The 26,753-nt window shown below is 44.9% G+C and overlaps 1 protein-coding gene across 3 annotated transcripts in view; it reads left to right on the forward strand.

Moving 5' to 3' along the window:
- Nucleotides 1-23,754, forward strand: part of LOC118395494 (neuronal membrane glycoprotein M6-a-like) — a 94,789-nt gene extending 71,035 nt beyond the window's left edge. For 2 of the 3 annotated variants that reach the window (XM_052464682.1, XM_052464681.1), the window contains exons 2-7: nt 7,538-7,730; nt 16,103-16,259; nt 17,174-17,327; nt 17,733-17,809; nt 18,613-18,678; nt 21,100-23,754. In XM_052464682.1, the coding sequence (XP_052320642.1) occupies nt 7,538-7,730; nt 16,103-16,259; nt 17,174-17,327; nt 17,733-17,809; nt 18,613-18,678; nt 21,100-21,252 (800 nt within the window). In that variant the 3' untranslated portion in view covers nt 21,253-23,754. The other variant, XM_052464683.1, reaches the window with a different exon arrangement.
- The last annotated feature ends 2,999 nt before the right edge of the window (nt 23,755-26,753 follow it).

Genomic DNA, 26,753 nt, shown 5'->3' on the forward strand with positions numbered 1-26,753 from the left:
TGGTTGAGTTTTTGACTAACATGAACTGAAAGTGAAATCTACGAAACATTTAGGTGAAAACAAAGACAATTCAATCCGTTTTCCACTGTGATTCAATGTCATCACATTGAATTTCTTTGTTGAAATGGCGTGGAAACAACATTGTTTCAACCAGTTTTTGCCCACTGACTACTCTGTGTCTGTTCGTTTACTGGGCCTTACATACAGTTATTAATCATCTATGTAGCACTATTCATGTTCATAGGGTGGACATAGAGAGATAGATCATGGATCTGTGTTATTATTAGAATCCTTAGAGGACTGTCATGGATCAGATGGATCCCATATCAGGTGCCATTAGTTGTAGAGATGATGTGTGGTGTGTTATCCACTTGGAAAGTAATTATTGCTTAGTTATCAATCAAATGTCAGCTATCTATCAATTCTGTATCCTAGCATAGATTAGACTAGATGAATACATGGGTTTATCCTAATCCTGAATATACTAGATCAATAAGACAATATGTTCCTTCCCAGATCTCAAACATACACACACCGCCAATAGTTCTCTCTCTGTTGGCGAAATTATCTTTTTCCTGACATGCCTGTGGGCATCTATGACGTATCGCTAAGAATGATGATCCAACACAGCCCTTGCTGTGCTCCCCTTGCTGGTTGTTCATCAGGCAACTGTGTTGAGTGTTGGACATTGTTGTACGTGTATTTGAACAGAGGGGTCTGAACCAGGCAGTCAGTAGGGTGTTCGATCATCTCTGATGACATCCTATTGGGCGTGTGTGGAGGGAGGGAGTGAGGGAGGGAGGGTTGGGTGGGTGTGGGCTGGTGCCAGTTGTGTAAAGTACTTAAGTACAAAATACTTTAAAGTACTACTTAAGTCTTTTTTGGGGGCGTTCTGTACTTTACTATTTATATTTTGGACAACTTTTACTTCACTATATTCCTAAAGAAAATAATGTACTTTTTACTCCGTACATTTTCCCTGACACCCAGGGAAATGGTGATGGGGCGGCAGGGTAGCCTAGTGGTTAGAGTGTTGGACTAGTTCTGCCCTGAACAGACAGTTAACCCACTGTTCCTAGGCCGTCATTGAAAATAAGAATTTGTTCTTAACTGACTTGCCTAGGAAAATAAAAAAGTACTCGTTACATTTGGAATGCTTAGCAGGACAGGACAATGGTCCAATTCACGCACTTATCAAGGAACATCCCTGGTCACCCCTACTGCCTCTGATTTGGCAAACTCAATAAACACAAATGCTTCATTTGTAAATGATGTCTGAGTGTTGGAGTGTTCCCCTGGCTATCTGTAAATGATGTCTGAGTGTTGGAATGTTCCCCTGGCTATCTGTAAATGATGTCTCAGTGTTGGAGTGTTCCCCTGGCTATCTGTAAATGATGTCTGAGTGTTGGAATGTTCCCTGGCTATCTGTCTCAGTGATGTTCCCCTGGCTATCTGTAAATGATGTCTGAGTGTTGGAGTGTGCCCTGGCTATCTGTAAATGATGTCTCAGTGTTGGAGTGTTCCCTGGCTATCTGTAAATGATGTCTGAGTGTTGGAGTGTGCCCTGGCTATCTGTAAATGATGTCTGAGTGTTGGAGTGTCTCCCCCTGGCTATCTGTAAATGATGTCTGAGTGTTGGAGTGTTCCCCTGGCTATCTGTAAATGATGTCTGAGTGTTGGAGTGTTCCCTGGCTATCTGTAAATGATGTCTGAGTGTTGGAGTGTTCCCCCCCTGGCTATCTGTAAATGATGTCTGAGTGTTGGAAATCTGTAAATGATGTCTGAGTGTTGGAGTGTTCCCCTGGCTATCTGTAAATGATGTCTGAGTGTTGGAGTGTGCCCCTGGCTATCTGTAAATGATGTCTGAGTGTTGGAGTGTTCCCCTGGCTATCTGTAAATGATGTCTGAGTGTTGAGTGTGCCCCTGGCTATCTGTAAATTATGTCTGAGTGTTGGAGTGTTCCCCTGGCTATCTGTAAATGATGTCTGAGTGTTGGAGTGTGCCCCTGGCTATCTGTAAATGATGTCTGAGTGTTGGAGTGTTCCCTGGCTATCTGTAAATGATGTCTGAGTGTTAGAGTGTGCCCCTGGCTATCTGTAAATGATGTCTGAGTGTTGGAGTGTTCCCCTGGCTATCTGTAAATGATGTCTGAGTGTTGGAGTGTGCCCCTGGCTATCTGTAAATTATGTCTGAGTGTTGGAGTGTTCCCTGGCTATCTGTAAATGATGTCTGAGTGTTGGAGTGTGCCCCTGGCTATCTGTAAATGATGTCTGAGTGTTGGAGTGTGCCCCTGGCTATCTGTAAATGATGTCTGAGTGTTGGAGTGTTCCCTGGCTATCTGTAAATTATGTCTGAGTGTTGGAGTGTTCCCTGGCTATCTATCTGTAAAATGATGTCTGAGTGTTGGAGTGTTCCCCTGGCTATCTGTAAATGATGTCTGAGTGTTGGAGTGTTCCCTGGCTATCTGTAAATGATGTCTGAGTGTTGGAGTGTTCCCCTGGCTATCTGTAAATGATGTCTGAGTGTTGGAGTGTTCCCCTGGCTATCTGTAAATGATGTCTGTGTTGGAGTGTTACCCTGGCTGTGTCCGTGGCTATCTGCCGGTTGTGCCTATCTGTGTGTGTCCGTGCCTATCCAGGTCTGTGTATCTGCAGGTCTGTGTCCGTGCCTATCTGCAGGCCTGTGTCCGCGCCTATCTGCCGGCCTGTGTCCGTGCCTATCTGCAGGCCTGTGTCCGTGCCTATCTGCAGGTCTGTGTCCGTGCCTATCTGCCGGTCTGTGTCCGTGTCTATCTGCAGGTCTGTGTCCGTGCCTATCTGCCGGCCTGTGTCCGTGCCTATCTGCCGGCCTGTGTCCGTGCCTATCTGCCGGTCTGTGTCCGTGCCTATCTGCCGGCCTGTGTCCGTGCCTATCTGCAGGCCTGTGTCCGTGCCTATCTGCCGGCCTGTGTCCGTGCCTATCTGCCGGCCTGTGTCCGTGCCTATCTGCAGGCCTGTGTCCGTGCCTATCTGCCGGCCTGTGTCCGTGCCTATCTGCCGGTCTGTGTCCGTGCCTATCTGCCGGCCTGTGTCCGTGCCTATCTGCAGGTCTGTGTCCGTGCCTATCTGCAGGTCTGTGTCCGTGCCTATCTGCCGGTCTGTGTCCGTGCCTATCTGCCGGTCTGTGTCCGTGCCTATCTGCCGGTCTGTGTCCGTGCCTATCTGCCGGCCTGTGTCCGTGCCTATCTGCCGGCCTGTGTCCGTGCCTATCTGCCGGCCTGTGTCCGTGCCTATCTGCCGGTCTGTGTCCGTGCCTATCTGCCGGCCTGTGTCCGTGCCTATCTGCCGGTCTGTGTCCGTGCCTATCTGCCGGCCTGTGTCCGTGCCTATCTGCCGGTCTGTGTCCGTGCCTATCTGCCGGTCTGTGTCCGTGCCTATCTGCAGGCCTGTGTCCGCGCCTATCTGCAGGCCTGTGTCCGCGCCTATCTGCAGGCCTGTGTCCGTGCCTATCTGATCTGCAGGCCTGTGTCCGTGTACATGTGAGTGTGCATATATGCAGGGAAAGGGAAAGGGAGATACCTAGTCAGTTGTTCAACTGAATGTATTCAATTGAAATGTGTCTTCCGCATTTAACCCAACCCCTCTGAAACAGAGAGGTGTGGTGGGGTGACTTAATCAACATCCACGTCGTCGGCGCCCGGGGAACAGTGGGTTAACTGCCTTGCTCAGGGGCAGAACAACAGATTTTTACCTTCCGTTTACTGGCCCAACGCTCTAACCACTAGGCTACCTGCCGTATCCCCCATAGGCATGTTGCCATACAGACAACTACTACACTCCCCCACAGTGGGTAACAGCATGGCAGAAGAAGAGGATGGCATGGCTACAGACACATCCTCCTCACAGCATCTAGCCTGACATATTGTATAGAGGATGGCATGGCTACAGACACATCCTCCTCACAGCGTCTAGCCTGACATATTGTATAGAGGATGGCATGGCTACAGACACATCCTCCTCACAGCGTCTAGCCTGACATATTGTATAGAGGAGGGCATGGCTACAGACACATCCTCCTCACAGCGTCTAGCCTGACATATTGTATAGAGGATGGCATGGCTACAGACACATCCTCCTCACAGCGTCTAGCCTGACATATTGTATAGAGGAGGGCATGGCTACAGACACATCCTCCTCACAGCGTCTAGCCTGACATATTGTATAGAGGAGGCATGGCTACAGACACATCCTCCTCACAGCGTCTAGCCTGACATATTGTATAGAGGATGGCATGGCTACAGACACATCCTCCTCACAGCGTCTAGCCTGACATATTGTATAGAGGAGGGCATGGCTACAGACACATCCTCCTCACAGCCTCTAGCCTGACATATTGTATAGAGGATGGCAATGTAATTACAACCTGCCACCACCCTATTTAGTCATGTCCCTGCTGGGCTGAGGGTAACGGAAAACAAACATTGTCTTATTCCGTTTTCAGGCCTTCGCTGTGTTCGGGCGTACTGTGCGCACACACACAAACACACACACACAAACACACACACACACACACGCACGCACGCACGCACGCACGCACGCACGCACACACACACACACACACACACACACACACACACACACACACACACACACACACACACACACCCCACTCACATCAGCTAGTAGAATGAAGGATTTTTTTTCCTGGAAAAGAAAGTGAACTGTGCTGCTCGTTCCCACTTTGTGCTGACAATGGCTTTCCCAGATTCAGTCCTGGGGGCATCCGGCCGACCGTTTCCAATGAATATCCATGGACTCTTTCGAATGTTTCTCAACTGAGAGAGCACAGTTCGTGTTAGTATTCTGAGCTGGGCATTGGAGCAAGACGGAAAGGCGTACTTCAGTGAAAGAAGTGGAGGTGCAGTCGTGTCATCTTTGCAATTCCTTGCACCAGTTATAGAATTAACAAGATGAAATAGTGGAAATAGTGAAGTTATAGCTATAGTATTTACAGCTGACTCTAGTAAATGCTGTACGATTTTTCAAGAAATGTGATCAACCCAGTATCACTTGGAATGGGAAAATACCCTGGTCTGTTAATCCAAGTTATACAGCTTGAATCATTCCCCAAGTCCTCACCCACATGACCTATCAGCTCTGTAAATGATTGATCAGCTGCCGTCATACAGATACTTATGACTCCATCGTTTGACTTATCAGGTGTGTTTGTAGATTAATGAAGGTGCCCACTGCCCATATTGTGCTCTGATGGACTGGGCTCAGAAATCAATACCCCATTGCGTCTAGTCTGCCACAGGAACACACACACACTCCCTCCCTCTCTCTCTCTCTCACACACACACACACACACACACACACACACACACACACACACACACACACACACACACACACACACACACACACACACACACACACACACACACACACACACACACACACACACACACACACACACACACACACAGAGAGAAAATGTTGAAGACTGCAAGGGGTGTGTAGACATTCACTAGTGACCGTATATAGGCATGCCGATTCAGTCCAACACCAAGGATCCAATGTTACTAATATGACTAGGATTGGGGCAATTAGAAACAGGTGACCCTGTACTGTTAATCAAAGTTACTAATATGACTAGGATTTGGGCAAATAGAAACAGGTGACGCTGTACTTTTTTGACACAGAGATTGGTTTTATCTTGCTGCATACCCCTGCACGATACAGTAATCTTCCCTCAATGCACAAAGAGGAGGGTACCGTAAAATGATCATATATCCTTTGCTTACTATTATCACTGTAATTTATTCACCAATATTTATTCATCAAGAATATACAGGAAAATCAGTATAACACATGGCCTGATGGGATGATGGTGATATGAAACAGTATAGATTCAGATTATTTTGTCAGTTTCTTCTCTCCCTGTGTCAGTCTTGGCATGCTGAAGACATAGGGAGTGTGTTGACGGTCTTTCCTGTCTCTCGCCTGACTGCACAGACACATACACACACACACATGCGCTCGCGCATACACACACACATGCCTTTGTGCCTTAAAGGGGATAATAAGCAGGACTGACAGTGAAAGAGAAGTACAGAGGATTCTGAACTAAGTCTGATTTCCTATTGGCTGAAATCTGGCCCTGTGCTAACGGTAGACTCAATACCACCTGACATCAACTGACTAACACACACGCACACGCACACACACACACACACACACACACACACACGGTTACGCACGTTCTCCAGGCTGCAGCAGTGATGGTCTCCAGAGCATCCTGTGTATGCAGAGATGGGTATAACAGAAATAGACAGGAGTGCTTTCAGGTGATGTCAAGGTGTAGCGTAGGTGTGAGGGCTATTCATTCACAACACAACTGGGACCCTGCAGTTGAAATGCCTTCCAAGTGTTCTAACTAAAGCAAGTCCAGAGGCACCAATGTACAGTAGAAGCTGAACAGAACTGGGATTTGTGCTGTAGTCACCTACTGCACATAAGTAATACAACAAGGAAAGCCTGAGTGCCAGTCTGTTTGAGCTATCATGCCAACTCCTTTTCATTCACAGTCATGTCAAACAGCAATGTTGTTGGCATTGACAAGAGCACGAATGGATCTGGGACCAGGCTATGGAAAATAGGAGTTCAATATTACAATTGGACGTTTGCCGATTCGTTTGATAAGCGATATCTTAACCTCGCCTATCCAGTCCAGTTGAAGATAGATGGGAGCGTTACACTCAAGTATCACAAACACGCTTTTCCTTCATCGGAGACGGTCAGATAGACACAGTATTATCCATTACACTGCACCGCTCCTTCTATCCCTCTCTCACTGTCTTCTCCTTCCTGCTATCAGTGTTCTGTTTTGTAGCTCTCACACTCACTCACTCACTCACTCACTCACTCACTCACTCACTCACTCACTCACTCACTCACTCACTCACTCACTCACCGTGTTTATGACTAGTCATACATCCAGCAGCTGCTCTAGCCTGGGTGAAGGGAGGGATTCCATTTGCAGGGCCGCAATCCGCAATCCACAGATCAATACTGTTTGCTCTCTTTGTATTAAACCCATAAATCTGTCCGAGGAGCGATTATGATTGGCTGGAGTGACATTAAACTTCCTTCCCGAGATGGCAACAGGCGATTTATTGGCTCTCGGTCAACTGGAGAAATGTGGTTAGAGTGTTTGTTGTTATCGGATGATAGATGGGATATCATTTGATCCCTGTGCGTTTTAAATTAGATGCGGTGGGATTTGGTGTAGTAAAATATATGTCATAAAATAAAAGGTTAAATGAAAAACGCTGATTTAATGATCTTCTGATTCTGAATCAACGATTCCCTCGCTGTTACAGTGCTTTTATTTCCTTTGGTTCTGGTGTCAAACGTATTTCAGTTCCTGTCGAGCCGTGAATAGAGTGAGACATGTAACCGTATTTCATGACTAGAGCACCTGTGACTATCTAAGATGTGTTCTACCACCGTCTTTAGTCTAAACGTTCTCCTCTTCCCTCTCTGTCTCTGTCCAGGATGCTTTGAGTGCTGCGTCAAATGCCTGGGCGTCCTCCCGTATGCCTCTCTCTTCGCCACCATCCTTCTGTACGCTGGGGTGGCGCTGTTCTGCGGCTGCGGGCACGAGGCCCTCTCTGGCACCGCCACCATCCTGCAGAACTACTTTGAGGTGGTCCGAGCTCCCGTGGAAACCCTGGACGTCTTAACCATGTGAGTGTGGGTGTGTTTGCGTGGGAGGGGTGTCACAGTGTGTGTGTCCCCCCCCGCCCTTTTCAAAATGACTTATGGTCTGGTTTGTCAAAACACCTACAGTACATGCAGCCTGGAGATGTGTTGAAACTCAATGAGGAGAAGTTGCCTTGGAATCTTCACTTCTTCCTACTCCTTGTCTGCTTCGACCCCTGGAGGAACTAGCCTTGTTAGTGTGGTTAAAACAACAGTCTGTGTGTCCTCACACACACAAAAAAGTGCCCTATTTTGAAAGCTTCAGTACCTGTAAAGGGAATGGTTCCAATCTCACCTGTGCTATGACTGGCACACCTAGTTAACACCTTATCGAGACGCCGTATCCTCGGTCTCCCTAGATAGTAAAATGTACATGTCCCATGTAGCAGTCCCTGGTGATTTCTACTGGAAGTGAGTCACAGTTACTTAACGGAACATTTCCTTCTCTTTCTTTCTTCTGAAGTGTTAAACCATTGACGGTACACAGCTGTCTTGTATGTGGAGATTGAGGTCGGCAAATCTCCCTTACACCTACATTATTACTCACTATCTATACGTATGCCCAACAAGAGGAGTATTTCAAATGTGATCAAGTGTAACTATCCTTACTTTCCCCTCCCTTATCTCAATACACAACAGTATAACAGTACTGAATAACAGTATAACAGTATAACAGTACACAACGGTACTGAATAACAGTATAACAGTACTGAATAACAGTATAACAGTACTGAATAACAGTATAACAGTATAACAGTACACAACAGTACTGAATAACAGTATAACAGTACACAACAGTATAACAGTACTGAATAACAGTATAACAGTATAACAGTACACAACAGTATAACAGTACTGAATAACAGTATAACAGTATAACAGTACACAACAGTATAACAGTACTGAATAACAGTATAACAGTACACAACAGTACTGAATAACAGTATAACAGTACACAACAGTATAACAGTACTGAATAACAGTATAACAGTATAACAGTACACAACAGTATAACAGTACTGAATAACAGTATAACAGTATAACAGTACACAACAGTATAACAGTACTGAATAACAGTATAACAGTACACAACAGTACTGAATAACAGTATAACAGTATAACAGTACACAACAGTACTGAATAACAGTATAACAGTATGACAGTATAACAGTACTGAATAACAGTATAACAGTATAACAGTATAACAGTACTGAATAACAGTATAACAGTATAACAGTACACAACAGTACTGAATAACAGTATAACAGTACACAACAGTATAACAGTACTGAATAACAGTATAACAGTATAACAGTACACAACAGTATAACAGTACTGAATAACAGTATAACAGTACACAACAGTACTGAATAACAGTATAACAGTATAACAGTACACAACAGTACTGAATAACAGTATAACAGTATAACAGTACACAGCAGTATAACAGTACTGAATAACAGTATAACAGTATAACAGTACACAACAGTACTGAATAACAGTATAACAGTATAACAGTACACAGCAGTATAACAGTACTGAATAACAGTATAACAGTATAACAGTACACAACAGTACTGAACTGTTGAAGCACGGGTGAGTCTCACTATACAGTGACTGAAATGACTGCAACTCTTTGTTAAGTGTTAGTGCCAGACTGGGTGGCAAGGAATAAGTTAGTTCTAAGTATTTCTTAAACTAAAAGCATTGTATTTGGGACAAATCATTCACTAAACCCTAAACTTCAACTAAATATTGTAATAGATCATGTGGGAATGGAGCAAGTTGAGATGATTAAACTGCTTGGAGTAACCCAACCTTGAATATGTGGACATCTATAAGTACCTAGGTGTCTGGCTAGACTGCAAACTCTCCTTCCAGACTCACATCAAACATCTCCAATCAAAAATCAAATCCAGAGTCGGCTTTCTATTCCGCAACAAAGCCTCCTTCACCCACGCTGCCAAGCTTACCCTAGTAAAACTGACTATCCTACCGATCCTCGACTTCGGCGATGTCATCTACAAAATGGCTTCCAACACTCTACTCAGCAAACTGGATGCAGTCTATCACAGTGCCATCCGTTTTGTCACTAAAGCACCTTATACCACCCACCACTGCGACTTGTATGCTCTAGTCGGCTGGCCCTCACTACATATTCGTCGCCAGACCCACTGGCTCCAGGTCATCTACAAGTCCATGCTAGGTAAAGCTCCGCCTTATCTCAGTTCACTGGTCACGATGGCAACACCCATCCGTAGCACGCGCTCCAGCAGGTGTATCTCACTGATCATCCCTAAAGCCAACACCTCATTTGGCCGCCTTTCGTTCCAGTACTCTGCTGCCTGTGACTGGAACGAATTGCAAAAATCGCTGAAGTTGGAGACTTTTATCTCCCTCACCAACTTCAAACATCAGCTATCCGAGCAGCTAACCGATCGCTGCAGCTGTACATAGTCTATTGGTAAATAGCTCACCCTTTTCACCTACCTCATTCCCATACTGTTTTTATACTGTTTTTATTTATTTACTTTTCTGCTCTTTTGCACACCAATATCTCTACCTGTACATGCCCATCTGATCATTTATCACTCCAGTGTTAATCTGCAAAATTGTATTATTCGCCTACCTCCTCATGCCTTTTGCACACATTGTATATAGACTGCCCATTTTTTTCTACTGTGTTATTGACTTGCTAATTGTTTACTCCATGTGTAACTCTGTGTTGTCTGTTCACACTGCTATGCTTTATCTTGGCCAGGTCGCAGTTGCAAATGAGAACTTGTTCTCAACTAGCCTACCTGGTTAAATAAAGGTGAAATAAAATAAATAAAAAAAACCCTGGATTGTAAACCGTCAAAATATATTGATACAACATTAGCTAAGATGAGGAGAAGTCTGTCCATAATAAAGCGCTGCTAAGCCTTCTTAACAACACTGTCAACAAGGCAGGTCCTACAGGCCCTAGTTTTGTCGCACCTGGACTACTGTTCAGTCGTGTGTTCAGGTGCCACAAAAAAGGACTTAGGAAAATTGCAATTGGCTCAGAACAGGGCACAGCTGGCCCCTGGCTGTACACAGAGGGCTAATATTAATAACATGCATATCAATCTCTCCTGGCTGAAAGTGGAAGAGAGATTGACAACATCACTACTTGTATTTATAAGAGGTATTGATGTTGAATGCACCAAGGTCTGTCACACAGCTCGGACACCCCTGCATACCCCACAAGACATGCCACCAGAGGTCTCTTCACAGTCCCCAAATCCAGAACAGACTATGGGAGGTGCACAGTAATACATAGAGCCATGACTACATGGAACTCTATTCCACATCAAGTAACTGACGCAAGGACTACAATTAGATTTAAAAAAACAGATAAAATACACCTTATGGAACAGAGGGGACTGTGAAGCAACACAAACATAGACACAGACACACACTGTAACGGCGTTCTTCGTTTGTGGAAAGAGAGTCGGACCGAAATGCAGCGTGGTTGTTACTCATGTTCTTTAATGAATGAAATGACGATACATGAAATAACAATACAATACAAAACAACAAACGGAGCGTGAAACCTAATTACAGCCTATCTGGTGAAACTGCACAGAGACAGGAACAATCACCCACGAAATACAAAGCGAAACTCAGGCTACCTAAATACGGTTCCCAATCAGAGACAACGAGAATCTCCTGACTCTGATTGAGAACCGCCTCAGGCAGCCAAGCCTATACAACACCCCTAATCAGCCGCGATCCCAAATACTACAAACCCCAATACGAAAATACAATAACATAAATCCATGTCACACCCTGGCCTAACCAAATATATAACGAAAACACAAAATACAATGACCAAGGCGTGACAGAACCCCCCTAAGGTGCGGACTCCCGGACGCACCTCAAAACCATAGGGAGGGTCCGGGTGGGCGTCTGTCCATGGTGGCGGTTCCGGCTCGGGGCGTGGACCCCACTAATGTCCTAGTTCCTCCCCTTCGCGTCCTGGGATAATCCACCCTCGCCGCCGACCATGGCCTAATAGTCCTCACCCAGAACCCCACAGAACTGAGGAGCAGCTCGTGACTGAGGGGCAGCTCTGGACTGAGGGACAGCTCGGGACTGAGGGGCAGCCCGGAACTGAGGGACAGCCCGGAACTGAGGGGAAGCCCAGTACTGAGAGGAAGCCCAGTACTGAGAGGAAGCCCAGTACTGAGAGGAAGCCCAGTACTGAGATGAAGCTCAGGCAGGTAGTAGGCTCTGGTAGATCCTGGCTGGCTGGCGGATCTGGAAGATTCTGGTTGACTAGCAGATCTGGAAGAGACTGGTTGACTGGCAGATCTGGAAGAAACTGGTTGACTGGCAGATCTGGAAGAGACTGCTTGACTGGCAGATCTGGAAGAGACTGGTTGACTGGCAGATCTGGAAGAGACTGGTTGACTGGCAGATCTGGAATAATCTGGTTGACTGGCAGATCTAGAAGATCATGGCTGACTGGTGGATCTAGATGCTCTATGCAGACTGACAGCTCCTTGCAGACTGACAGCTCTGGCAGCTCCATGCAGGCTGACAGCTCCTTGCAGACTGACAGCTCCTTGCAGACTGGCAGCTCTTTGCAGACTGACAGCTCTGGCTGCTTCATGCAGACTGACAGCTTTGACTGCTCCATGCAGGCTGACAGCTCTGACTGCTTTATGCAGACTGACAGCTCTGACTGCTTCATACAGACTGACAGCTCTGGCTGCTCCATGCAGGCTGACAGCTCTGACTGCTTTATGCAGACTGACAGCTCTGACTGCTTTATGCAGACTGACAGCTCTGGCTGCTTCATGCAGACTGACAGCTCTGGCTGCTTTATGCAGACTGACAGCTCTGACTGCTCCATGCAGGCTGACAGCACCCTGCAGACTGGCAGCTCCTTGCAGACTGACAGCTCCTTGCAGACTGACAGCTCCTTGCAGACTGGCAGCTCCTTGCAGACTGGCAGCTCCTTGCAGACTGGCAGCTCTTTCCAGATTGACAGCTCTGGCTGCTTCATGCAGACTGACAGCTCTGTTTGCTTCATGCAGACTGACAGCACCTTGCAGACTGACAGCTCCCTGCAGACTGGCAGCTCAGGCTGCTCCGAACAGGCAGGAGGCTCCGGCAGCGCTGTAGAGGAGGAAGGCTCTGATAGCGCTGAACAGGCGGGAGACTCCGACAGCGCAGGAGGGAAGGAAGGCTCTGATAGCGCTGAACAGGCGGGAGACTCCGGTAGCACAGGAGAGGAGAAAGGCTCCGACAGCGCTGGAGAGGCGGGAGACTCCAACAGCGCAGGAGGGAAGGAAGGCTCTGGCTGTGCTGAACAAGCGAGGCGCACAGAAGGCCTGGTGCGTGGTGCTGGAACTGGTGCTACAGGATCGAGGACACGCACAGGAAGCCTGGTGCGGGGAGCTGCTACCGGAGGAATTGTTGTGTGGAGGTGGCTCTGGATAGACCGGACCGTGCAGGCGCACTGGAGCTCTTGAGCACCGAGCCTGCCCATGCTTACCTGGCTCGATGCCCACTCTAGCCCGGCCAATAGGAAGGGCTGGTATGAACCGCACCGGGCTATGCACCCGCACTGGAAACACTGTGCGCTCCATAGCATAACACGGTGTCTGCCCGGCCACCGGTGAGCACAGGGAGTTTGCGCAGGTCTCCTACCTGGCATAGCCATACTCCCTTTAAGCCCCCCCCAATAATTTTTTTGGGCTGCTTTTCGGGCTTCCAACCGCGTCGCCGTGCTGCCTCCTCATACCAGCGCCTCTCCGCTTTAGCCGCCTCTATTTCTTCCTTGGGACGGCGATATTCTCCCGGCTGCGCCCAGGGTCCTTTTCCGTCTAATATCATCTCCCAAGACCAGAAATCCTTATATTGCTGCTCCTCACAATTAACAGGGAAAGTAGGCTCAGGTCTCCTACCTGACTCAGCCACTCTCTCTCTGAGCCCTCCCCCAATAAATTATTGGGGGTTAATTTCGGTTTTCGCTCTGCGCCGCCGTGTTTTTCTTTTCGACTCCATTCGCCTATAGCCCTCTTCGCATTGCTCCAGCGAATCCCAGGCGGGCTCCTGCACTCTCTCTGGGTCGGCCGCCCACCTGTCTATTTCTTCCCACGTCGTATACTCCATGCCCCTGCTGTCCATAACGTCCTCCCTTCGCTGATCAAGCTGTCGCTGCCTGTTAACACGCTGCTCGGTCCGTGTGTGGTGGGTGATTCTGTAACGGCGTTCTTCGTTTGTGGAAAGAGAGTCGGACCGAAATGCAGCGTGGTTGTTACTCATGTCTTTAATGAATGAAATGACGATACATGAAATAACAATACAAAACAAAACAACAAACGGAACGTGAAACCTAATTACAGCCTATCTGGTGAAACTACACAGAGACAGGAACAATCACCCACGAAATACAAAGCGAAACTCAGGCTACCTAAATACGGTTCCCAATCAGAGACAACGAGAATCACCTGACTCTGATTGAGAACCGCCTCAGGCAGCCAAGCCTATACAACACCCCTAATCAGCCGCGATCCCAAATACTACAAACCCCAATACGAAAATACAATAACATAAATCCATGTCACACCCTGGCCTAACCAAATATATAACGAAAACACAAAATACAATGACCAAGGCGTGACACACGCACACGCACACACACACACACACACACACACACACACACACACACACACACACACACACACACACACACACACACACACACACACACACACACACACACACACGATAGCATACGCACTATACACACACGTACACATGGATTCTGTACTGTAGATATGTGGTAGTGGTGGAGTAGGGGCCTGAGGGTACACAGTGTGTTGTGAAATCTGTAAATGTATTGTAATGTTTTTACAATTGTATAAACTGCTTTCATTTTGCTGGACCCCAGGAAGAGCAGCTACAGCTACAGGTGTATTTAGCAGGTGTTTGATCATGAATGTGTGTCTGAGTGGGAGGGAGGGAGATTTTTCCCTGACGCAGCACACTGACGGAGATCGATTTTTCCACTCCTGTGTGGATTCCAATATCCTGTGTGTGTGTGTGTGTGTGTGTGTGTGTGTGTGTGTGTGTGTGTGTGTGTGTGTGTGTGTGTGTGTGTGTGTGTATGTGTTTGTACGTCTGCGTGATGTCTTGGCACGGGGCCGTTGGGGGATTTAAGCCCTCTGAAATCACTCTGGGTTGTCCCGGGCGCACCTGCTCACCGGAACTCCACCTGCCGAGAGGGAGGGAGGGGGTGTGTGCTAGTGAATGCAAGTGTGTGTGTGCTTCTACTAGATGTTGGAAATGGCGAGAGATTGTGACATGAGCAGTAGACCTGGCCTAACTGATGTAACTGGGCATTTTATACTGATGTAACTGGGCATTTTATACTGATGTAACTGGGCTTTCTATACTGATGTAACTGGGCTTTATATAATGATGTAACTGGGCTTTCTGTACTGATGTAAATGGGCTTTCTATAATGATGTAACTGGGCTTTCTGTACTGATGTAACGGGGCTTTTTATACTGATGTAACTGGGCTTTCTATACTGATGTAACTGGGCTTTCTATACTGGTGTAACTGGGCTTTCTATACTGATGTAACTGGGCTTTCTATACTGATGTAACTGGGCTTTCTATACACTTTCGAGGCCACTAATATGTGGTGTGTGCTGTACTAGGTGTGAAATTCACTTCAGATTGAGGGTACAAAAAAATACACTTTACACCGCTATAACATCATCTTTATCAGAGGAAAGCTTGTGAAATCAACCCATTGTGTTTGTCTAATACTATCTCCTAAATCTTTTCCTAACCTGGAGGTATGGTGCTAACCCTAACTTTCCTACCCAGGTTCTTTCTGGGACATTAGAGCTTTTATACATAACCCTACAGAATTAAACACACAGTCATTGGCTAAATGAGAGCTTATCCACTAGTCCAAGGGAAAAATGCAGAATGACTGTGGAAGCAAACTGACTGCAGTATACAGTCAGAATACTGTCTGTCACTGCTGGAAGTAATATCAGTTGTAGTCCAATGCACTTGGACTACAAATGGGGCTGCTGGGCCAAAAAACATGTAATAGTGAAGTACTGTACTAAATGGTCTGCACACTCAATGCACACACCTGTATTGTTTAGCAATGTTTTGATTCCAAAATTGGATCTTTGTAAGTTCCTTTCATAGAGATCCTATTAAATAAATATTTCATGAGTATTCTAATTCCTAATTCTATGGTTCCTGGGAATGAAATCGCTAGTCTTGGTGTGCTAGCCACACCATCTCAGTGATCCCATCGCTCTGCTCCTGTCTCTCTGTCTTCCTCCGCAGGATTGACATCTTGAAGTATGTCATCTACGGCGTGGCGGCGGCATTCTTCGTCTACGGCATCCTGCTGATGGTGGAGGGCTTCTTCACCACCGGCGCCATCAGGGACCTGTACGGAGACTTCAAGATCACCGCCTGTGGACGGTGCGTCTCCGCCTGGGTAAGAAACTCACTTAAATCAACCCCTATCCTCTGCGCCCTATCCGCTCCCTTTATTTCTGAAGGCGTTGGATAGGTATAAAAAGTATTAGGGTAGACAATTAGGACACATCTTTCTGGAGGAAGTACCCGAGAGAAGGGATTAGAGATCTGGTGATGGAGAATTTACAGCTTAAGATGTCACTTCTTTGAATTATGGCCCAATGCTAATAACAGCTGATGAGCCAGTCAGCCTTCTACTGACTTATAACTGTCATCTTCTCTCTCTCTCTCTAATGGGCCTATCCCTCACTTCCTTCTCCTCCATCCTCCCTTTCTTCCCCTCCCTCTCTCTTTCTTATTAACCGTCCTTCTTCTCCTTCCTCTCTCTCTTTCCCTCCTCTCTTCCTAATGGACCGTCCTTCTCTTCCTTCTTCTCCTTCCTCTATCTCTTCCCGTCCCTCTCTCTTTCTAATGAACTGTCCTTCTCTTCCTTCTCCTCCTTCCTCTCTCTCTTTCCCTCCTCTCTTCCTAATGAACTGTCCTTCTCTTCCTTCTCCTCCTTCCTCTCTCTCTTTCCCTCCTCTCTTCCTAATGGACTGTCCTTCTCTTCCTTCTCCTCCTTCCTCTCTCTCTTTCCCTTCTCTCTTCCTAATGGACTGTCCTCTTCCTTCTCCTCCTTCCTCTCTTCTCTTCCCGTCCCTCCTCTCTTCCTAATGGACTGTCCTTCTCGTCCTTCTCCTCCTTCCTCTCTCTCTTTCCCTCCTCTCTTTCTAATGGACCGTCCTTCCCGTCCTTCTCCTCCTTCCTCACTCTCTTCTCTTCCCTCTCTTTATCCCCCTCCCTAATTTCCTTCTGTGCTCTTCTCTAACATTCTCACTTTCCCTCTGTCTCTGATGAACCATTCCCTCTTGTGTCCTCCGTTTCTTCCTGCAGTTCATTATGTTGACCTATATCTTCTTCCTGGCCTGGTTGGGTGTGACAGCCTTCACCTCGCTGCCCGTCTTCATGTACTTCAACATCTGGACCATCTGTCAGAACACCACTGTGGTGGAGGGGGCCAACCTCTGCCTGGACCTGCGCCAGTTTGGTAAGGGGCGTCCCCGGGTGGCCATTCACAGTATACGTACACAGTCACTGACACTGGCAGTGGTTAACCAGGGCTTTGGTGGTTTATTTCCAGTTGTTTGTTTGTTTGTGTTCTGTCATGAATGTGGGTAAGATGTCTGACAAGAAGATGACCTATAGAGCATACCATACTGAATAGTGTGTCGTTTAGTCTTCTCACATCGCGGGCACACAATTCAATCAGTATTCTTTACATTTCATTGCAGCTATTTAATGCTCCTGAAGGAGATCTATTTTACGTCCCTTTAACATGAGTGTTTGTTGTAACTCGCTGCAGTAGCTGTTGTTAGGTCTCTGTGGATCGAAGCGCCTGCCAAGCTAAGTCACTTGAAATGTAAATGTGAAATTGAATGTTGTTTTCTCGCAGGCATGGTAACTATCGGGGAGGAGAGGAAGGTGTGCACGGGCTCCGAGAAGTTCTTTAAGATGTGTGAATCTAACGAGGTAAGGATGTGTGCGTGTGGCTGGGGAGCGATGAAGGGGGGAGGCGAGGTTCTGTTGGCTGTGAACTTTAGTGATCGCCGCACCTCAGGGGTTAGGCTCCTCTCTCACATTGAAGGCTGTCTGTCCATAGGGCTGGAATAAGTTTTCTCAAATCAGAAATGCTTTAGGAAAGTGTTTCCCGATCCTGTCTCTGGGGAACAAAATGCACTCTTTGTTTTTTTCCCTAACGCTCACACACTTGATTCAACCAATCAACTCATCGTCAAGCCTTTGATTTGAGTTAGGTGTGTCAGTGTTAGGTCCAGAAACACAACACGTGCTCCCCTTTGGGACCCCAGGACTAGGTTTGGGAACACTGCTATCGGGTTCCTCTGTCTTTTTAAATGGTGGTTTGTGTGAGTGTGATGAGTGTAGTGGCGCTACCAGATTTCTATGGGGTTTGAACTTTAAACTCTTGTGGAAAGGGAACAAAAAACTTAAAGATTAGCCTGTCTTTCTGTCGAACCTTTATCCTCCTTTATCCTTTTGTCCTACCTCCGTTTAATTCCCTTTGAAAAAGTGAGCTAATGTTGCACTGGGACAAATCTTAATACGTCTTGTCCTATCTCACTCTCAAAGCAACCACTCTGTCATTCAGTTTTTTAATCTCAACATGACCTGGAAATATTGTAAACACAGACATGACAAGTTGGTACGATGCTTTGTGTCTCATTTTGAATAACAACAAGACAAGCACCGATGTTGTTAGTTGTCTTCATTTCCTGGTGACTAATAAAGCTGTGTTGTGTCTGATTGTCTTTCAGCTGGACATGACGTTCCACTTGTTCGTCTGTGCCCTGGCCGGGGCTGGGGCTGCAGTCATCGCCATGGTGAGACAATGACAGCTCTACTTTATGTCTGAGGGTTGAGTGACCTGCCTATTGGTCCTTAAATGTCTGTTGATAGCATCGCCACTCTGTTCCCTCCCCTCTGTCTGAACACATAAAGCTAGGCAGGCAGGGTACACCTCAGTGGGAGAGGATTGTCTTGTTGAGTGGGGACATACCAAAGGTTATACTGCTAGGGATTCAAGAGATTGGTAATCGGGAGGAAAAACGGACTGTTTTTTAGGCTGCTGCCTTTTAAAGAGCTCCTCCCAGTGTTAAGAGCGAGGCAGATCGAGAAAGTGCAAAACAGAGACAGAGTGATCGAGTGATAGACAGACAGACAGAGACATTGAGTGATTGAGTGAGAGAGAGACACACACAGAGTAAGACATAGCGACAGAGAGTGAGAGTGAGAGAGAGAGAGAAAAAAACAGAGAGAGAGAGAGAGAGAGAGAGAGAGAGAGAGAGAGAGAGAGAGAGAGAGAGAGAGAGAGAGAGAGAGAGAGAGAGAGAAAGAGAGAGAGAGAGAGAGAGAGAGAGAGAGAGAGAGAGAGAGAGAGAGTGAGAGCTGTTGATTAGAGGGAGGTGTTACCCTAGCGATGGAGAAGCACAGGGTGCAGTTGCCATGGAAACTGGGGAAGAAGAAAGGGGCTTGTTGAGAGCGAGAGCAGCTAAGTGATGGTGAGGACTGGAGCAACCATCTTCACTGGAGAAGACTGCTGCGTCTGTAGCCAGGGTGGAAGGATACACATTTAATGAAGGCTGTTATTCGGTATCTAGTTCCTTTTTAAACAAAAACATATGTTCACAGTGAAAATAACAGAGAAATGTTTTGTCGAAACATCAATGACACCAGTTTCTTATGGTTTGTTTGTCATCAACTAGATATGTCCATAACAGCTTCCTGTTAGCACAAAATATAAATAACGTCATACATTTCCGGTCCTTAGACCCATGACGTAATGTTTTAAATCTACAAAATAGGTCATTGTTGCTGCGTTGTCTGAGGACTATAAAAGACAAGAAGAGTAAATGAAATGGTAATCAATTTGGACGGGAGTGGCTCTTCACAACACAAAGTGTGTGTCTGTGGCCCAACTGTGTACTCTTTGGCCACCCAGTGGATGTCTATGGTAATACACAATGGGATGACTCACCTAAGTGTGTTCGTGTTAGTTCTCACCGAGAGCTAAGGTTTAGAAAACGGGTAAGAAATCAATTTGCATAGACAATATTGATGCACCATCTTCTCGTCCAATATTTTCTGTGATAAATTATCTTAGATCATTGTGAGATTGTATGAAGGAAGTACTGTCTGTATCTCCAACTTGGATCTATCTTGGTGAGTCTGTTTATTCATGATGAGTTTGGGTCATGTCATTATATAACAAAATAATGTAATAACCTATTTATCCCAAGCTTAGGGAATTTGTTAGGCATGTGAATCTTCACATCATCATTACAACACAATACCATCAATAGATAAATGTCATACACTGGACCAGAGGAGTGCAGGTGTTTTTCTTTATTTAATTACCTCATAACTACTTCTTCAGAACCTCTGCAGCAGATGCTCTGGTTGGCTGATCACTGACACCTCACTGCCACCTAGTGGAAAAAAAGAGTTACTGCAGAAACACATCAGGGTCGGGCGCTCAACGCAGTCGCCACCTGTTTCAGTCCTTCTTCTTCCATTTGGTGCCTAACGAACGCGACCCAGAGTCCAATAACTGCTTCTCTCCTTTTCTCTTCCTCTCTGGTCTGATGAGGAACAGGCGTCAGCTGCCACGGTCCTCATCCGTAACAAAGTCCTCCTGACGTCTCAGAGTCTGGGCAAATACTGCACCCGCTTCTGACGGGGGCCTATCGGTTGGCCCATCACCTTTACCCCTGACCTCAGTGGTCTCAGTGACATCACTGTACGCCGTCAGGAGCTGAGAGGAGCCGACCGCCTCGATATCAACATGGCCGAACTGAACTCTGAACCTCGGAGCTTAGGGGTCGCCCCCAAAGCATCGCCAGCTCTGTCATCGGTCACATCACATGATTCTGTTGTTATTCACTAAAATATGCTTTGCTGGCACCACTGATCATAATAACCAAGCCCCTCTGGTTGCTATCGATGGGTATATTGATAACCGGGCTCTCCTGTCACGCCCCGTTCACCTGACTAGCACAACTGCTGACACAGCCGTAACAGACACAGAGCTCACTAAAGAATAAGGTTGATCAACTAATCCATCCCTTAAAGTTTGGTTGGTTTGTTTTCGGTTTGAAACCAGTGAAGGCACAGTGCCACTAAACAATCTGCTTTGGGTTTTTGGTTACAGCTTTGTCTAATCATCTAACTAACTCTGTTTCAGCCTAATTCATTAACAATCCTCCCACTAACATCCCTGTAACCCATGTGTCCCTCTAATACAGGTCCACTACCTAATGGTACTGTCTGCTAACTGGGCCTACGTGAAGGACGCGTGTCGGATGCAGAAGTACGAGGACATCAAGTCCAAGGAGGAGCAGGAGCTCCACGACATCCACTCCACTCGCTCTAAAGAGCGTCTCAATGCCTACACCTAAAGCACATGACCCCTCCCGTCCCCCTATCCTTCCCTCCCTCTCCAACACACACACACACACACACGTCCATGACACACACGCAGCAGAACACACACAGAAACCACACAAGCTATTCAATGTCTGGTGTTTATGTTTGTAAGGGCACAAGTGTAAGGGGGGGTTTGTGGTGTCGTGTTGTGGGTGGTTTCGACTTCACTAAGCTTACGGGTGTGACGAGACAAGTCGTTCCTACGGGACCAACCCTTCTTTCCTGTATTGAGATTTCCTTTGTATTTCTCCTCCTCTTTACTCCTCCGTTTCTTCTTCTCATACCCTACCCTTTCTCCTCTTTCTCCTCTTCTACCTCTTCCCCTCTTCTTTTTCCCATTTGCATTTTGTATATTAGTAGTAGCACATCTTTTTACAATGTGTCATTGCTTTTTACCATGTGTTGTTCTCTATCTCGACGTGGAGATATAGTGCTTCCATTTATTTATGTTTGGTTTTAGGAGGGGTCGGGCTGGGGGCTGTTGAGTTTTTATCGCTTTTTAATTCACATTTACGCGTAATATATATTTATACGTTCCTAAACACTCGTCATCCAACGGAGCTCCAATCATACATAGGTTTTAAAATCATTTTTTATTTCAACATATCCACTTAACAAGACCAAAATGTGACCAAAACTTGTATCATTTACAGGTAAATTACAGCATAATAAGCTTCCGAAACAGTAAGCATCGCCGGTATAAAAACTATGTACAGAATCTTTTTTCCAGAAAATTCTTTATTGGTTGGGAGTGCCAGGGATTCTCAAACAAAACAAAGTTCCTTCAAGTGACTTTTTACATATTGCTATAACTGTAGCTTGGCCTGTCAGAAACGTATGCTGGCTTTGTTTAGTAGCCTAGTCATTGAAGTTGTCTGTCAATAATTATAGTGTTCTGAAACTGTGAAAAGAAAACAGTTGTTTGAGTGGCAAGTCAGCAGAGTGATGAAGATGATGATGATGATGATGATATGTAGTATAAGGAGGAAGAAGAAGAGGCTTGTGGGAATGACATGACGTAGAAATTCATCTGATAGAATGGCCTTTCAGGATCTCGCCGTGGGGGGAAACTCTGTAGAAAACCACTTTTCTCATTCATCACAAGCCATAACTCACATGCAAAATAACATTTTACAGGTTTCATTTGTATATGATTTAATCTTCAACTTTTTAAATGCAAGTTATCAGAAGAAAAAATACGAGATGTTTTTTTTGGTCAGTATTCTGCTCTGTATATATATCTACGGTATATAAATATATACATTTATGTGAGACACTTCAATTTCAGGTCATTCATTTCATTGGTCAAAGTTTGGTGATATTCTTGTGAACGTCCATTTCAGAGATTCCAGTGAAATAAATATGGTAACAGAATCTAGAAGGCAAGCGGATGAACAAGCTTTAGGCCTGAAACGGCCGTATTGCTACACGTGGAAACAGTTGAATATCACATTGAGAGATAACTTAACCGTCTGCAGGGTTGGGTTCAATTCCATTTATGTCCTGCCAATTCAGGAAATAAACTGACATTTTTTGCAGAATTTACTGAATTGAAAAAAAACTGACCCAAACCCTGACTGTCTGTGAAGCTATACTAAAAAACATGAAATGTCAATAAAACAATTAAAACTATATTACTCTTGAGTATGGACCAAACTTTGTCTTAACTCTTTCTACTACTCTAGTTTTGCAGTACAGCGTTTCATCATTCCGTTGCTAACTAAAAAAAGATAAAAAAATGTCTTGGTGCACTTATTCAACCATCGTGAGCTCTTTCTTGGTGTTACGTGCGTTTGGATTTGAAGCTGAATCTCTGTACTGTAGTCATGCAACGTTTGGTTATTAACCAAGAAAAAAATGACTTCTATTATCTAGTTAAAAAGAACCGTGAATCTAGGTGTTATTTGTGGCATGGTTATGCATTCAGTGGTAATAGTTTTTAACTGATTCAAAACGTTTTTAAAAATCCTCTCTCTTCATAATTTTCATTTCTAATTTTTACGCTTGGACTGTCTGAGTCAACTGATTTCTTATATGTGCAGCATTGTGGTTCCTACGCTAACAGTATTATGCTACGTAAACAAATAGCCTATTAGGTTAACAGTTAACGCTAACAGTATTATGCTACGTAAACAAATAGCCTATTAGGTTGTCGTGAATGATTTTGTTTCCCTTCCTCCTTTGGTTTGTCAGATTCATTTTTGAAAGCTCTGTCTTATAAAACAGATACTACTTGTTCTGATGTTGCGTATTCACTTCTTCAGTATTAACCTGACAATGCTTTCCGCTTTCTCCTCCCATATTAGTCTTTTGTACTTTCACTAAGAAAGCTTTGTAGCAGGCTGTACGATTCTTCATCATCTGTTTTGTACATACATGTGCCAATGGCTTACACAGTGGCTTTTTTTTAAAACTGTAGGAACAAACTTGCTTGCGTTAAATAAAATACACTTGTGTACTTGTTAATAATTAAACCCCGAGTCCATTTCTTTATTTATGTATTTATGTCAGAGCTGTTTATGTATATACCTGTATACCCACTGGGCACACGTCATTTCAACGTCTAGTTCTGATTTACCTGAATTCTAGTTTTGATTTACCTGAATTCTAGTTTTGATTTACCTAAATTCAATGTGAAATCAACAAAAAACGTTACCATGTCATTGGATTTAGGTTTAGAGTTGGGTGAAAAAGGAGTCAATTCCCTTACGTTGATGACTTACGTTGATGACTTACGTTGATGACTTACGTTGATGACTTACGTTGATGACTTACGTTGATGACTTACGTTGATGACTTACATTGATGACTTACGTTGATGACTTACGTTGATGACTTACGTTGATGACTTACGTTGATGACTTACTTTGATGACTTACGTTGATGACTTACGTTGATGACTTACGTTGATGACTTACGTTGATGACTTACATTGATGACTTACGTTGATGACTTACGTTGATGACTTACTTTGATGACTTACGTTGATGACTTTTTGTGAATCCAATCAGTTTTCCACGTTGATTCAACATCATCACATTTTTTTATTTTATTATGTGGAAACAACATTGATTCAACCAGATTTTGCCCAGTGGGTATGTACATGCCTACAAGGATTCCGTTTATACACACCTCTGGCAGTGTGCATGGAATGGAAATAGATTTACATTATTAGCAAAATAAGAAAGTGGACCTTGCATAATGATGATGATGTTATAGCTCTTGCAAATATCTTTCTGAACCCATTTATGCAATGCAGGTGTGTTTGAAGACTGTCCAAAACACACACATCACCTAAGGCAGTTTCCATCCATCCACACAAATAGAATGGCCGTACTATACCCGACTATACCAGATAGCTTGGCTTGAAGAAGAGTGCCTGATATCATATCACAAACATTCACCGGCCTGGGGAAACATTATGCATGCTCTCTCTATACTGGCTAACCTTTACCCGTGGCATTTAAATAGCATATTACATTTGTGGATACAGTGTACCAAATGAAAACGTGTTCAGCAAACTCTCACCAACCCCCGGTGAACTTCTCCTCCTGAGCAGATAGAATGAAGCCCTTGGGCCAATCAAAGACAGCCAGAGTCTGACCTTAAGGTAGTGTGAGAAGAGAAACAAGCCTCGATCAGATATAGACTAGAGCAGCTTAGATGACATTCACCATGTCACAGAAAGGCTAGACCGAGGTGCGTCTGAAATGGCACCCTATTCCCTATACAGTGCAGTACTTTTCACTAGGGCTCTAGTCAAAAATAGTGCACTAGGGATTAGGGTGCCATTTTGGGATCATTGCAGTGTATACCAGAGGATCACATCCTTTGAATCAGACATATGTGACATGTAACGTACATGTGTGTGTCTTATCCCCTCATTTGCACAGATGACTTCAGCATATTTAACAGTTTGCCGCATTGGTGGTGGTGAAGATATTCATGTTTAATAGGTCTTAAAGGGGAGTGAAGGTATCCGTGTTTCATAGGTCTTAAAGGGGAGTGAAGGTATCCGTGTTTAATAGGTCTTAAAGGGGAGTGAAAGTATCCATGTTTAATAGGTCTTAAAGGGGAGTGAAGGTATCCGTGTTTCATAGGTCTTAAAGGGGAGTGAAGGTATCCGTGTTTAATAGGTCTTAAAGGGGAGTGAAGGTATCCATGTTTAATAGGTCTTAAAGGGGAGTGAAGGTATCCATGTTTAATAGGTCTTAAAGGGGAGTGAAGGTATCCATGTTTAATAGGTCTTAAAGGGGAGTGAAGGTATCCATGTTTAGTAGGTCTTAAAGGGGAGTGATGGTATCCATGTTTAATAGGTCTTAAAGGGGAGTGAAGGTATCCATGTTTAATAGGTCTTAAAGGGGAGTGAAGGTATCCATGTTTAATAGGTCTTAAAGGGGAGTGAAGGTATCCATGTTTAATAGGTCTTAAAGGGGAGTGAAGGTATCCATGTTTAATAGGTCTTAAAGGGGAGTGAAGGTATCCATGTTTAGTAGGTCTTAAAGGGGAGTGAAGGTATCCGTGTTTAATAGGTCTTAAGGGGGAGTGAAGGTATCCATGTTTAGTAGGTCTTAAAGGGGAGTGAAGGTATCCGTGTTTAATAGGTCTTAAAGGGGAGTGAAGGTATATGTGTTTAATAGGTCTTAAAGGGGAGTGAAGGTATCCATGTTTAGTAGGTCTTAAAGGGGAGTGGAGGTATCTGTGTTTAATAGGTCTTAAAGGGGAGTGAAGGTATCCATGTTTAATAGGTCTTAAAGGGGAGTGAAGGTATCCGTGTTTAATAGGTCTTAAAGGGGAGTGAAGGTATCCATGTTTAATAGGTCTTAAAGGGGAGTGAAGGTATCCATGTTTAATAGGTCTTAAAGGGGAGTGAAGGTATCCATGTTTAATAGGTCTTAAAGGGGAGTGAAGGTATCCATGTTTAATAGGTCTTAAAGGGGAGTGAAGGTATCCATGTTTAATAGGTCTTAAAGGGGAGTGAAGGTATCCATGTTTAGTAGGTCTTAAAGGGGAGTGATGGTATCCATGTTTAATAGGTCTTAAAGGGGAGTGAAGGTATCCATGTTTAATAGGTCTTAAAGGGGAGTGAAGGTATCCATGTTTAATAGGTCTTAAAGGGGAGTGAAGGTATCCATGTTTAATAGGTCTTAAAGGGGAGTGAAGGTATCCATGTTTAATAGGTCTTAAAGGGGAGTGAAGGTATCCATGTTTAGTAGGTCTTAAAGGGGAGTGAAGGTATCCGTGTTTAATAGGTCTTAAGGGGGAGTGAAGGTATCCATGTTTAGTAGGTCTTAAAGGGGAGTGAATGTATCCGTGTTTAATAGGTCTTAAAGGGGAGTGAAGGTATCTGTGTTTAATAGGTCTTAAAGGGGAGTGAAGGTATCCATGTTTAGTAGGTCTTAAAGGGGAGTGAAGGTATCCGTGTTTAATAGGTCTTAAAGGGGAGTGAAGGTATCTGTGTTTAATAGGTCTT

This window comes from Oncorhynchus keta, chromosome 16 (genome assembly GCF_023373465.1).
Source record: "Oncorhynchus keta strain PuntledgeMale-10-30-2019 chromosome 16, Oket_V2, whole genome shotgun sequence".
Lineage (NCBI taxonomy): Eukaryota > Metazoa > Chordata > Actinopteri > Salmoniformes > Salmonidae > Oncorhynchus > Oncorhynchus keta.